Below are 14,093 nucleotides of genomic sequence, written 5' to 3'. Positions count from 1 at the left end.
GAGCAGGGGGACGTGTGAGATGACAAGTGGCCCATGAGCGGAGTGCTGAGCCAGGGAGGGCTCGGGGACGGTGACGGAGTGCATGGGAAGTCTAGGAATTGGTATAAAGCCTCAAAATTATCACACTTCATCGTGGAAAAATTGTGGACTACATCAACCCATTTATTTTCTCAGTCTTTGCAAAATCCTTGGGTGTGAATGCAAAGTCTATGGTGGCCTGATTCCGGTGGCCGGGGCTTATATCTAGGTATGAAGTCTTCAGGCACAGGCAGTGACAGTGCATGGAGCATGGTGCTGTCCCAGAACTACAGGACAGACTGTGACTCAGCGTCACCAGCAAAGCAGGAGCTCAGGGTGTGTGGGTTGTGTCTTCAGTCATGGGTGTCTGGTGGGCACCTGTGTGCTGTGTCTGACTCTCCTTCTCTTCCTCACAGCTGCTCAGCCCCAGTCCACACCTTGGCCAGGTGAGTCCCCCTGACTTATTGTGGTTTGTCCCTGTGTTCTCTGACCACACATGCCCTTTCTCTCCACACTAGGCAAATCACACTTGGGGTACATGGCTTTCACTATCTGTTTCAATGCCTCTTAACTAGACATGGGGTTCACAAACTTCTATCTGTCCATCAATTCTCTGAGTTTTCACCAAACACTCATATTCTGGCCCAAAGGACAGCTGCTTCAAATCAGAGAAGTAGCCACGTGTCCCTTGAATGGGTTTTGCTACAGTCTGTGCTGAGGACAGTTTTATGGAGAATAAATGTCAATAACCACTAAGCAGCTGTTGAGAAGCAGCTGGAACAGCCAGGTTCTCTCAGTCCCTCACATTTTACATGACCCTGAGATTCAGCACCGTCCCACCTGCACCCCAAAGAGGCAGACACCGTCCCATCTGCACCCCAAAGGGGCGCAGGGTAACAGTGATTTTGGTCTTCTGGAACCCGGCACATGTGATTGGCTCCAGGCTCTTGACCACGCCCACTGACTCTTTCTGGCCAAGCTCAGGGTCTTGCAGCGCCTCAGATTTGTCAGTGAGTACGTGGCCAGGAAAGGGAAGTACAATGGTTTTCTTAAAGGAGGGTAACATGCCAAATTAGAACATGGAGGCATCACTCTGATCTCCTGCAGGACCATTAACCCCTAGGTGAGCAAGACGTTGGGCACTGTAATGCCGGTTGCCAAGGCCTGGCAGGTCCACATTGGATTCAAGCTGACGGTAGAAAAACTGTGGAGCCAGCATGGGTTGGGTCATACCATTTAATAAAGTGTCACAATGGCAGACAAGCACACAGGCAGGGGAAGCCGCCTCGCAGGCAAACAAACAGCAAAATGGCAGCTCACAGTGGTGGGTAGGCGATCTGTATCTGCAATCCCCCATCTCTCTTGAGCGCAAGCACCCATAGCCCTATACAGGCCATGCACACCCGCCTCTGCCAGGTGGTCACGCGCTAATGCGAACTGCTTGCAGCTGGTAAACCAGGGAGCAAGCCTAACACGGCTGCCCCACAGGCACACACAGGTAGCAAGTGGCAGAATGAACATGGAAATTGTCATGATGCTAGACACCAAATGTTTTTTTTTTCTTTAGTGAGAAGAGAGGAGGCAGACTCATATTACCACAGGAGCCCCGACCGGGATCCACCTGGAAAGCCCATTAGGGGGCGATGCTCTGCCCATTGGGGCTCTTGCTCCATTGCAACCAGAGCCATTTATTTAGTGCCTGAGGTGGAGGCCATGGAGCCGTTGTTAGAGCCCTGGCCAACTCACTCCAATTGAGTCCTAGCTGTAAGGGAGGGAGGGAGAGAGAGAGAGAGAGAGAGAAGCAAGAGGGGGAGGCATGCAGAAGCAGATGGGTGCCCTGACTGGGAATCGAACCTGGGATATTCACCTACCGAACTGATGCTCTACCACTGAGTCGACTGGCCAGCACCGAGACACCAAATTTTTAAAGGACTCCTTGTGGTGATGCCTAACTAGAGCCTTTTTCTTTGTTGTCAGTTCCAGAAACGTGGCCAGCTACAACTGCCCCAATAACGGAAACGATAATAGGTAAGTGTTCCCATCACCCTCCTGGGGCTCTCTCTGCTTGTGAGTCCAGGCTGGGGTGGAACGTGATAGACAGAGGCTCCAGATGTGCCTCCTGATCCTTGTCCCTGTGGTGGGCAGGCAGACAGGGGCCTCTGAGACCAGGTCCTAGGTGTGCCATGATTGTGGTGACGTGTCTGCAGTGGGATCCAGGGAAGAGGGTCTTCAGAGATCCCCCTCACTGCTCAGTGTAAACTCAGTCCTGCTGGGACCCCTCTGCTGGCTCAGGTCTTGAGCTGAGTTCCCGGACAGAGGGGCTGAGAGTGAGTGTCCTCCCCGTGTCCAGCAGAGGTCGTGTCACCTCCTAGGGCTTTGTCAGGTCAGCCAAATGTGGAGGTGCCAACAAGCTGCCAAACAGTGGGAAATGCCACTGGAGCCATGGAGCTCTGTCCCGGGTGGATTCGGGGGTCAGTCCTGCTCACCTCCATTGGGTGGTCAGTGGTGCTCCCCTACATCGGATCTGCTGTTGATTAACAGCTGAAAAGCCAGGTTCTTTCAGTCCCTCTATTTTATATCACCCTGAGAATCTGCACCGTCATATCTGCACCCCAAAGTGGCAGACACTGTGCTCAGGGCTGCAGGGTAACAGGTGATTTTGGTCCTCTGGAGACCAGAATGTGTGATTGGCTCCAGGTTCATGACCATGCCCACTGGCTCTTTCTGACCAGCCTCAAAGTCAGGGCTGCCCCTTAGTACTGCTAGTGAGTACAGGGTCAGGACAGGGAGACGCAAACAGAGAGGAACATCCGAATTAGAACGTGGAGACATCCGGCTGATTCCCTGCAGGACCACTGACCCCTAGCTGAGCAGGGTCCTTGTGTGCACATAAGTAGTGAATGGAGTGATCACCATGGGAATTGTCATCAGGTCCGCCACCAAATTTTTAAAGTGGTGCTTGTGGTGATGCCTAACTAGGGCTTTTCTCTTTGTTGTCAGTTCCAGACACATGGCCAAACACAGCCGCATCAATGGAAACGACAATAGGTAAACGTCCCCATCACCCTCCTGGGGCTCTCTCTCTGCTTGTGAGTCCAGGCTGGGGTGGAACGTGATAGACAGAGGCTCCAGATGTGCCTCCTGATCCTTGTCCCTGTGGTGGGCAGGCAGACAGGGGCCTCTGAGACCAGGTCCTAGGTGTGCCATGGTTGTGGTGACCTGTCTCCAGTGGGATCCGGGGAGGAGGGTCTTTGGAGACCCCATCGTGTGGTCAGCATAAACTCAGTCCTGCTGAGACCCCTCTGCTGTCTCAGGCCTGGAGCTGCTCTCCCGGGCAGAGGGGCTGAGAGTGTCTGTTCTCCTCCTGTATGCCAGAGGTCATGTCACCTTCTAGGGCTTTATCTGAAGTCAGCCAGTACCACGAGGGTGCCAACAAGCTGCAAACAGTGGGAAATGCCCCCGGTGCCAGGGAACTATTTCCTGGGTGGCCCTATGTGGATGCTCACCTCTGTTGGGGTGGTCACGGGCACTTCCCCACATTGGATCATCTGAGAGCCGACAGGATAAGGTTCCTCTACTCCTTTCCTGTGATGAAGTTTAATCTCAGGACATGTCCAAAGCCAACGGCCTGCCTAGGGAATTTGGCCATGAAGACGTCCCCTGAGTCTAGGTTATGCCTCAAGCCTGGCAGCTCAAAGCAGGCATGGAGGAGGTGTTCTTGTTCCATCTCTAGGTTTTGGGACTGACTCAAGTTTGGCCCTGAGGCTGGTGAATGGAGGTGACCGGTGCCAGGGCCGGGTGGAGGTACTCTACCAAGGCTCCTGGGGAACCGTGTGTGATGATGAGTGGGACATCAGTGACGCCAACGTGGTGTGCAGACAGCTGGAATGTGGCTGGGCCATGTCGGCCACTGGAAGTGCCCGGTTTGGTCAGGGCTCAGGGCCGATTCTCCTGGACAACGTGCGCTGCTCAGGGCACGAGTCCTTCCTGTGGAACTGCCGACACAACGGCTGGAACTTGCACAACTGTAACCATGGGGAGGACGCCGGCGTCATCTGCTCAGGTGGGCCTCTGACATGGGCACGCCCCCTGCTGGGGTGACATGGCTGAGAACAAATGCCCTCCCTTCTTTAGGCCCCTCCCTGAAACCCCATGTACCCTGGCACTGGCGTTTGTCCCAGGGCAGCTGGCATCCATGGTATCATGTCACCTGCTCTAGCTGAGAAACAGCTTAGTTACAACATGTGCCGAGCATCCTGCAGATATTACTGAGATTGGTTGGGAGGTGACTGTGGCACCTTTGTTCATGACCAGGACCAAGCATTCTGAGGGCGGGGGGGGGGGCTTTTCATTTTACTGCAGACACGTGAGCTCCCCTCCCACCCCGGAGTTAACCAGGGGGTCCCCTCAGGACAGCGTCCTTTGTCGGGTATGGGGGTGGGAAGAGGTAACAACCTCCCCTCCGGGATGGCTGTGTCACTGTGGGCTCTCCCTGAGTCTGACGCGCAGGAGAGGACCTGACACTGAGTTCAGTTATGAAATACAGACAGAGCCGTGGGAGCAGGGGGACGTGTGAGATGACAAGTGGCCCATGAGCGGAGTGCTGAGCCAGGGAGGGCTCGGGGACGGTGACGGAGTGCATGGGAAGTCTAGGAATTGGTATAAAGCCTCAAAATTATCACACTTCATCGTGGAAAAATTGTGGACTACATCAACCCATTTATTTTCTCAGTCTTTGCAAAATCCTTGGGTGTGAACGCAAAGTCTATGGTGGCCTGATTCCGGTGGCCGGGGCTTATATCTAGGTATGAAGTCTTCAGGCACAGGCAGTGACAGTGCATGGAGCATGGTGCTGTCCCAGAACTACAGGACAGACTGTGACTCAGCGTCACCAGCAAAGCAGGAGCTCAGGGTGTGTGGGTTGTGTCTTCAGTCATGGGTCTGGTGGGCACCTGTGTGCTGTGTCTGACTCTCCTTCTCTTCCTCACAGCTGCTCAGCCCCAGTCCACACCTTGGCCAGGTGAGTCCCCCTGACTTATTGTGGTTTGTCCCTGTGTTCTCTGACCACACATGCCCTTTCTCTCCACACTAGGCAAATCACACTTGGGGTACATGGCTTTCACTATCTGTTTCAATGCCTCTTAACTAGACATGGGGTTCACAAACTCCTGTCTGTCCATCAATTCTCTGAGTTTTCACCAAACACTCATATTCTGGCCCAAAGGACAGCTGCTTCAAATCAGAGAAGTAGCCACGTGTCCCTTGAATGGGTTTTGCTACAGTCTGTGCTGAGGACAGTTTTATGGAGAATAAATGTCAATAACCACTAAGCAGCTGTTGAGAAGCAGCTGGAACAGCCAGGTTCTCTCAGTCCCTCACATTTTACATGACCCTGAGATTTAGCACTGTCCCATCTGCACCCCAAAGAGGCAGACACCGTCCCATCTGCACCCCAAACCTGCACCTGTTACCCTGCACCGCAGGGTAACAGTGATTTTGGTCTTCTGGAACCCGGCACATGTGATTGGCTCCAGGCTCTTGACCACGCCCACTGACTCTTTCTGGCCAAGCTCAGGGTCTTGTAGCCCCTCAGATTTGTCAGTGAGTACGTGGCCAGGAAAGGGAGATGCAAAGGTTTTCTAATGGAGAGGGTTATCCTGAATCAGAACGTGGAGGCGTCAGGCTGATTCCCTGCAGGACCATTGACCCTGAGCTGAGCAGGAGGCTTGGGCACGCACAGGTAGCAAGTGGCAGGATGTACATGGGAATTGTCATGATGCTGCCACCGAATTTTTAAAGGACTCCTCGTGGTGATGCCTTACTGGGGCCTTTCTCTTTGTTGTCACTTCCAGTCACATGGCCAACCGCAACTGCCTCAACAACGGAACGGACAACAGGTAAACATTCCCATCACCCTCCTGGGGCTCTCTCTCTGCTTGTGAGTCCAGGCTGCGGTGGAACGTGATAGACAGAGGCTCCAGATGTGCCTCCTGATCCTTGTCCCTGTGGTGGGCAGGCAGACAGGGGCCTCTGAGACCGGTCCTAGGTGTGCCATGGTTGTGGTGACGTGTCTGCAGTGGGATCCAGGGAAAAGGGTCTTCAGAGATTCCCGTCCAGTGCTTAGTGTAAACTCAGTCCTGCTGAGACCCCTCTGCTGGCTCAGGTCTCGAGCTGAGTTCCCGGGCAGAGAGGCTGAGAGTGCCTGTCCTCCCCGTGTCCGGCAGAGGTCATGTCACCTCCTAAGGCTTTGTCAGGTCAGCCAGGACCATGAAGTTGCCAACAAGCTGCCAAACAGTGGGAAATGCCACTGAAGCCATGGAGCTCTGTCCTGGGTGGATTCGGGTGGCAGTCCTGCTCACCTCCACTGGGGGTCAATAATGCTCCCCTACATCGGATCTGCTGTTGATGAACAGCCGTAAAGCCAGGTTCTCTCAATCCCTCACATTTTACATCACCCTAAGATTCAGCATCATCACATCTGCACTCCAAAGTGGCAGACACTGTGCTCAGGGGATGCAGGGTAACAGGTGATTTTGGTCCTCTGGAGACCAGGACATGTGATTGGCTCCAGGTTCATGACCACACCCACTGGCTCTTTCTGACCAGCCTCAGAGTCAGGGCTGCCCCTTAGTACTGCTAGTGAGTACAGGGTCAGGAGAGGGAGACGCAAACAGAGAGGAACATCCGAATTAGAACGTGGAGACATCCGGCTGATTCCCTGCAGGACCACTGCCCCCTAGCTGAGCAGGAGGCTTGGGTACACACAAGTAACAAGTGGTAGGATGCATGTGGGAATTGTCATGATGCTCACTGCCTAATTTTTAAAGGACTCCTTGTGGTGATGCCTAAGTACGGTCTTCTCTTTGTTGTCAGTTCCAGACACATGGCCACCCTCATTTGTACCAACAATGGAAACGACAACAGGTAAATGTTCCTGTCACCCTCCTGGGGCTCTTTCTCTGCTTGTGAGTCGAGGCTGGGATGGAACGTGATAGACAGAGGCTCCAGATGTGCCTCCTGATCCTTGTCCCTGTGGTGGGCAGGCAGACAGGGGCCTCTGAGACCAGGTCCTAGGTGTGCCATGGTTGTGGTGACCAGTGGGATCCAGGGAGGAGGGTCTTTGGAGACCCCCCTTTGCTGCTCAGAGTAAACTCAGTCCTGCTGAGACCCCTCTGCTCGCTCAGGCCTGGAGCTGCGGTCCCGGGCAGAGTGGCTGAGAGTGTCTGTCCTCCCCCTGTATGCCAGAGGTCATGTCACCTCCTAGGGCTTTACCTGAAGTCAGCCAGGACCATGAGGGTGCCAACAAGCTGCCCAAAATGTGAAATGCCCCTAGAGCCATGGAGCTCTGCCCTGGGGGGCCCTGTGTGGACTCGGGGACAATCCTGCTCACCTCTGTCGGGGTGGTCACGGGCGCTTCCCCACATTGGATCATCTTAGAGCCGGCAGGATAAGTTTTCTCTACTCCTTTCTTGTGATGAAGGTTAATCTCAGGACATGTTCAAAGCCGACAGCTTGCTTAGGGAATTTGGCCATGAGGACGTCCCCTGAGTCTAAGTCATGCCTCAAGCCTGGCCGCTCAAACAGACATGGAGGAGATGTTCTTGTGTCATTTCTAGAGTCCGGGACTGGCTCTGTTCTGGCCCTGAGGCTGGTGAATGGACTTGACCGCTGTCAGGGCCGGGTGGAGGTACTCTACCGAGGCTCCTGGGGAACCGTGTGTGACGACGGGTGGAACACCAATGATGCCAACGTGGTGTGCAGGCAGCTGGGCTGTGGCCGGGCCACGTGGGCCCCTGGAAATGCCCATTTTGGTCAGGGCTCAGGGCCGATTCTCCTGGACGATGTGCGCTGCTCAGGGCACGAGTCCTTCCTGTGGAACTGCCCGCACAACGGCTGGAACTTGCACAACTGCAACCACGCGGAGGACGCCGGCGTCGTCTGCTCAGGTGGGCCTCGGGCACCTTTGGTCTCCCTTTCATGGGGTTGGTGTTTTCTCAGCACGTTTGCTCTTAAATTCTGTTTCCTGTCAGTCTCTTTACCCTTCTTGTTCCCTGGAAATTTCCTGAGCTCTCAGCCTAGATCATATTAGCCCGTGGCCTGCTGCCAGGCACTGAGAAGGCGAATTAGGATCCAAACATGGAGCGAGAATCAAACTTTTTCTCCCTCCTGGGGACGTGCGGGCCAGCGGCAAGGGCCAGGTGTTGTAGGGACGCTTGGGACCGGGGCCCATGGGCTAGGCGTGTGGCGGCCCTTCCACGGCCGGCCTGAGTTGGGGCTCGTGAATCCCTGATGTAACTCTCTGCAGAGGATTTCGATGCAGTCTGTGCACACAAGGTCCGTCCCGCGAAGAGCAGCGACCCCTAGGAGGCCTGCTTGTCATTGCTTATGGTCAGGCCCGAAACGCCCCACGTGGGACTTGGGCCTGGAGCTGGACCTGTCACCTTTGCCACCTCTGTGAACTGCTCACAGTTGCACGGGAGAGGGTTTTCTTGGGTCAACTCGGTCAGTCTATCTAGACACAGAGAAAATCCCCTTGACATTGAAACAATGCGTGCAGTCTTCCTGGATTCTGACAAGGAGCATCTTTCTAGGGTTAGATGGCAAATACCCCGCCCTCCGTGGCAGGGGACAGACCAGATTGAGCGTCTGACCCGCAATGTCTTCCCCTTGTGTGCTTCTAGCTGTGCCACCTTCTGTGCCCATGTGTGCTCTGACCCTCTCTCTCTGTCCCACAGCTTCCTGGGTCCCGTCCACAGCCATGACAGGTGAGTCCTGCCGCCTCTGACCGCTGCCCCCCTTCTCTTTTCCACCGGCCCTCACCCCCGCAGCTGCAGGAGGGACTGTGGAGGTGTCTGCCTCCCAGTCCCTCTCCGGATCACTCCAGAGTGTGTACATGGGGTCCGGCTGAGCCCACGACACATCGGTCTCTGGTCTGGCTCAGTGGGATAAGAGCATGCTGGCTGCAGTGCTCGCCTGCTTCTGGTGACAGAGGAGTCTCAGTCCTGGGGTCATTTCTGCCTGAACGCTTTGTCTGGGCCCAATGTTATGGGTGACAGGCGAACAGAGATCTTTCACGCCATCCACTCCCTGCAGAGCCGAAGGGAGGGAAGGCTTTTACCAAAGAACACAGTGTCAGGAGAGCACTGTGACTGCCCTCACAGACTGTACTACCTCATTGTCACTGTTAAGGACCTTCAGGGGCATGGTTTTGACTCATGCTCGCTGCCAAAGTTTTAAAGGACTCCTTGTGGTGATCCCTAAGTATGGTCACTCTTTGTTGTCAGTTCCAGACACATGGCCAAGCACAGCTGCACCGACATCGGAACGGACAACAGGTAAACATTCCCATCACCCTCCTGGGGCTCTCTCTCTGCTTGTGAGTCCAGGCTAGGATGGAACGTGATAGACAGAGGCTCCAGATGTGCCTCCTGATCCTTGTCCCTGTGGTGGGCAGGCAGACAGGGGCCTCTGAGACCAGGTCCTAGGTGTGCCATGGTTGTGGTGACGTGTCTGCAGTGGGATCCAGGGCAGAGGGTCTTCAGAGATTCCCGTCCAGTGCTCAGTGTAAACTCAGTCCTGCTGAGACCCCTCTGCTGGCTCAGGTCTCGAGCTGAGTTCCTGGGCAGAGGGGCTGAGAGTGCCTGTCCTTCCCGTGTCCAGCAGAGGTCATGTCACCTCCTAAGGCTTTGTCAGGTCAGCCAGGACCATGAAAGAGCAAACAAGCTGCCAAACAGTGGGAAATGCCACTGAAGCCATGGAGCTCTGTCCTGGGTGGATTTGGGGGACAGTCCTGCTCATCTCCATTGGGGGTCAATGGTGCTCCCCTACATCGGATCTGCTGTTGATGAACAGCCGTAAAGCCAGGTTCTCTCAATCCCTCACATTTTACATCACCCTAAGATTCAGCATCATCACATCTGCACTCCAAAGTGGCAGACACTGTGCTCAGGGGATGCAGGGTAACAGGTGATTTTGGTCCTCTGGAGACCAGGACATGTGATTGGCTCCAGGCTCTTGACCACGCCCACTGACTCTTTCTGGCCAAGCTCAGGGTCTTGTAGCCCCTCACATTTGTCAGTGAGTACGTGGCCAGGAAAGGGAGATGCAAAGGTTTTCTAATGGAGAGGGTTATCCTGAATCAGAACGTGGAGGCGTCAGGCTGATTCCCTGCAGGACCATTGACCCTGAGCTGAGCAGGAGGCTTGGGCACGCACAGGTAGCAAGTGGCAGGATGTACATGGGAATTGTCATGATGCTGCCACCGAATTTTTAAAGGACTCCTCGTGGTGATGCCTTACTGGGGCCTTTCTCTTTGTTGTCACTTCCAGTCACATGGCCAACCGCAACTGCCTCAACAACGGAACGGACAACAGGTAAACATTCCCATCACCCTCCTGGGGCTCTCTCTCTGCTTGTGAGTCCAGGCTGCGGTGGAACGTGATAGACAGAGGCTCCAGATGTGCCTCCTGATCCTTGTCCCTGTGGTGGGCAGGCAGACAGGGGCCTCTGAGACCGGTCCTAGGTGTGCCATGGTTGTGGTGACGTGTCTGCAGTGGGATCCAGGGAAAAGGGTCTTCAGAGATTCCCGTCCAGTGCTTAGTGTAAACTCAGTCCTGCTGAGACCCCTCTGCTGGCTCAGGTCTCGAGCTGAGTTCCCGGGCAGAGAGGCTGAGAGTGCCTGTCCTCCCCGTGTCCGGCAGAGGTCATGTCACCTCCTAAGGCTTTGTCAGGTCAGCCAGGACCATGAAGTTGCCAACAAGCTGCCAAACAGTGGGAAATGCCACTGAAGCCATGGAGCTCTGTCCTGGGTGGATTCGGGTGGCAGTCCTGCTCACCTCCACTGGGGGTCAATAATGCTCCCCTACATCGGATCTGCTGTTGATGAATAGCCGTAAAGCCTGGTTCTCTCAATCCCTCACATTTTACATCACCCTAAGATTCAGCATCATCACATCTGCACTCCAAAGTGGCAGACACTGTGCTCAGGGGATGCAGGGTAACAGGTGATTTTGGTCCTCTGGAGACCAGGACATGTGATTGGCTCCAGGTTCATGACCACACCCACTGGCTCTTTCTGACCAGCCTCAGAGTCAGGGCTGCCCCTTAGTGCTGCTAGTGAGTACAGGGTCAGGAGAGGGAGACGCAAACAGAGAGGAACATCCGAATTAGAACGTGGAGACATCCGGCTGATTCCCTGCAGGACCACTGCCCCCTAGCTGAGCAGGAGGCTTGGGTACACACAAGTAACAAGTGGTAGGATGCATGTGGGAATTGTCATGATGCTCACTGCCTAATTTTTAAAGGACTCCTTGTGGTGATGCCTAAGTACGGTCTTCTCTTTGTTGTCAGTTCCAGGCACATGGCCACCCTCATTTGTACCAACAATGGAAACGACAACAGGTAAATGTTCCTGTCACCCTCCTGGGGCTCTCTCTCTGCTTGTGAGTCCAGGCTGGGGTGGAACGTGATAGACAGAGGCTCCAGATGTGCCTCCTGATCCTTGTCCCTGTGGTGGGCAGGCAGACAGGGGCCTCTGAGACCAGGTCCTAGGTGTGCCATGGTTGTGGTGACCAGTGGGATCCAGGGAGGAGGGTCTTTGGAGACCCCCCTTTGCTGCTCAGAGTAAACTCAGTCCTGCTGAGACCCCTCTGCTCGCTCAGGCCTGGAGCTGCGGTCCCGGGCAGAGTGGCTGAGAGTGTCTGTCCTCCCCCTGTATGCCAGAGGTCATGTCACCTCCTAGGGCTTTACCTGAAGTCAGCCAGGACCATGAGGGTGCTAACAAGCTGCCCAAAATGTGAAATGCCCCTAGAGCCATGGAGCTCTGCCCTGGGGGGCCCTGTGTGGACTCGGGGACAATCCTGCTCACCTCTGTCGGGGTGGTCACGGGCGCTTCCCCACATTGGATCATCTTAGAGCCGGCAGGATAAGTTTTCTCTACTCCTTTCTTGTGATGAAGGTTAATCTCAGGACATGTTCAAAGCCGACAGCTTGCTTAGGGAATTTGGCCATGAGGACGTCCCCTGAGTCTAGGTCATGCCTCAAGCCTGGCCGCTCAAACAGACATGGAGGAGATGTTCTTGTGTCATTTCTAGAGTCCGGGACTGGCTCTGTTCTGGCCCTGAGGCTGGTGAATGGACTTGACCGCTGTCAGGGCCGGGTGGAGGTACTCTACCGAGGCTCCTGGGGAACCGTGTGTGACGACGGGTGGAACACCAATGATGCCAACGTGGTGTGCAGGCAGCTGGGCTGTGGCCGGGCCACGTGGGCCCCTGGAAATGCCCATTTTGGTCAGGGCTCAGGGCCGATTCTCCTGGACGATGTGCGCTGCTCAGGGCACGAGTCCTTCCTGTGGAACTGCCCGCACAACGGCTGGAACTTGCACAACTGCAACCACGCGGAGGACGCCGGCGTCGTCTGCTCAGGTGGGCCTCGGGCACCTTTGGTCTCCCTTTCATGGGGTTGGTGTTTTCTCAGCACGTTTGCTCTTAAATTCTGTTTCCTGTCAGTCTCTTTACCCTTCTTGTTCCCTGGAAATTTCCTGAGCTCTCAGCCTAGATCATATTAGCCCGTGGCCTGCTGCCAGGCACTGAGAAGGCGAATTAGGATCCAAACATGGAGCGAGAATCAAACTTTTTCTCCCTCCTGGGGACGTGCGGGCCAGCGGCAAGGGCCAGGTGTTGTAGGGACGCTTGTGACCGGGGCCCATGGGCTAGGCGTGTGGCGGCCCTTCCACGGCCGGCCTGAGTTGGGGCTCGTGAATCCCTGATGTAACTCTCTGCAGAGGATTTCGATGCAGTCTGTGCACACAAGGTCCGTCCCGCGAAGAGCAGCGACCCCTAGGAGGCCTGCTTGTCATTGCTTATGGTCAGGCCCGAAACGCCCCACGTGGGACTTGGGCCTGGAGCTGGACCTGTCACCTTTGCCACCTCTGTGAACTGCTCACAGTTGCACGGGAGAGGGTTTTCTTGGGTCAACTCGGTCAGTCTATCTAGACACAGAGAAAATCCCCTTGACATTGAAACAATGCGTGCAGTCTTCCTGGATTCTGACAAGGAGCATCTTTCTAGGGTTAGATGGCAAATACCCCGCCCTCCGTGGCAGGGGACAGACCAGATTGAGCGTCTGACCCGCAATGTCTTCCCCTTGTGTGCTTCTAGCTGTACCACCTTCTACGCCCCATGTGTGCTCTGACCCTCTCTCTCTGTCCCACAGCTTCCTGGGTCCCGTCCACAGCCATGACAGGTGAGTCCTGCCGCCTCTGACCGCTGCCCCCCTTCTCTTTTCCACCGGCCCTCACCCCCGCAGCTGCAGGAGGGACTGTGGAGGTGTCTGCCTCCCGGTCCCTCTCCGGATCACTCCAGAGTGTGTACATGGGGTCCGGCTGAGCCCACAACACATCGGTCTCTGGTCTGGCTCAGTGGGATAAGAGCATGCTGGCTGCAGTGCTCGCCTGCTTCTGGTGACAGAGGAGTCTCAGTCCTGGGGTCATTTCTGCCTGAACGCTTTGTCTGGGCCCAATGTTATGGGTGACAGGCGAACAGAGATCTTTCACGCCATCCACTCCCTGCAGAGCCGAAGGGAGGGAAGGCTTTTACCAAAGAACACAGTGTCAGGAGAGCACTGTGACTGCCCTCACAGACTGTACTACCTCATTGTCACTGTTAAGGACCTTCAGGGGCATGGTTTTGACTCATGCTCGCTGCCAAAGTTTTAAAGGACTCCTTGTGGTGATCCCTAAGTATGGTCACTCTTTGTTGTCAGTTCCAGACACATGGCCAAGCACAGCCGCACCGACATCGGAACGGACAACAGGTAAGTGTTCCCGTCACCCTCCTGGGGCTCTCTCTCTGCTTGTGAGTCCAGGCTGGGGTGGAACGTGATAGACAGAGGCTCCAGATGTGCCTCCTGATCCTTGTCCCTGTGGTGGGCAGGCAGACAGGGGCCTCTGAGACTGGTCCTAGGTGTGCCATGGTTGGCTCTCTCTCCCCGGCTACAGAGCTCCTCAGCCCCCACTGTCCCGGACCCCAATCCCAGATCATCACCAGACCCAACCTTGATCCTTGATTCTACAGCCC

General features: G+C 55.3%; 2 protein-coding genes across 8 annotated transcripts in view; both read left to right on the top strand.

Annotated features, from left to right (window-relative positions):
* The window catches only part of DMBT1 (deleted in malignant brain tumors 1), a 61,878-nt gene that overhangs the window by 29,545 nt on the left and 18,240 nt on the right, over positions 1 to 14,093 (top strand). For all 7 annotated transcript variants that reach the window (XM_066355636.1, XM_066355638.1, XM_066355637.1 and 4 more), the window contains 3 exons: positions 435 to 464; positions 1,996 to 2,046; positions 3,019 to 3,066. In XM_066355636.1, the coding sequence (XP_066211733.1) occupies positions 435 to 464; positions 1,996 to 2,046; positions 3,019 to 3,066 (129 nt within the window). The remainder of the gene's footprint in view (positions 1 to 434; positions 465 to 1,995; positions 2,047 to 3,018; positions 3,067 to 14,093) is intronic.
* LOC136384574 (deleted in malignant brain tumors 1 protein-like) lies at positions 10,349 to 14,075 on the top strand. The gene is made up of 6 exons (XM_066354896.1): positions 10,349 to 10,391; positions 11,368 to 11,418; positions 12,111 to 12,440; positions 13,231 to 13,260; positions 13,780 to 13,830; positions 14,053 to 14,075. Exons 2-6 carry the CDS (start codon positions 11,403 to 11,405, stop codon positions 14,073 to 14,075), a joined length of 450 nt encoding a protein of 149 aa, XP_066210993.1. The 5' UTR covers positions 10,349 to 10,391; positions 11,368 to 11,402.

This window comes from Saccopteryx leptura, chromosome 13, assembly GCF_036850995.1.
Source record: "Saccopteryx leptura isolate mSacLep1 chromosome 13, mSacLep1_pri_phased_curated, whole genome shotgun sequence".
Taxonomy (NCBI): Eukaryota; Metazoa; Chordata; class Mammalia; order Chiroptera; family Emballonuridae; genus Saccopteryx; species Saccopteryx leptura.
The sequence above is the reverse complement of the archived record's forward strand: the minus strand, read 5'-3'. Positions and strand labels throughout refer to the sequence as shown.

What these genes read in the sequence shown, in the direction of transcription:
- LOC136384574 (XM_066354896.1), top strand. An exon ending in CCCGTCCACAGCCATGACAG is followed by an intron (nt 13,261 to 13,779) that starts GTGAGTCCTGCC and finishes CTTTGTTGTCAG; the next exon opens with TTCCAGACACATGGCCAAGC. An exon ending in GACATCGGAACGGACAACAG is followed by an intron (nt 13,831 to 14,052) that starts GTAAGTGTTCCC and finishes CCCCAATCCCAG; the next exon opens with ATCATCACCAGACCCAACCT.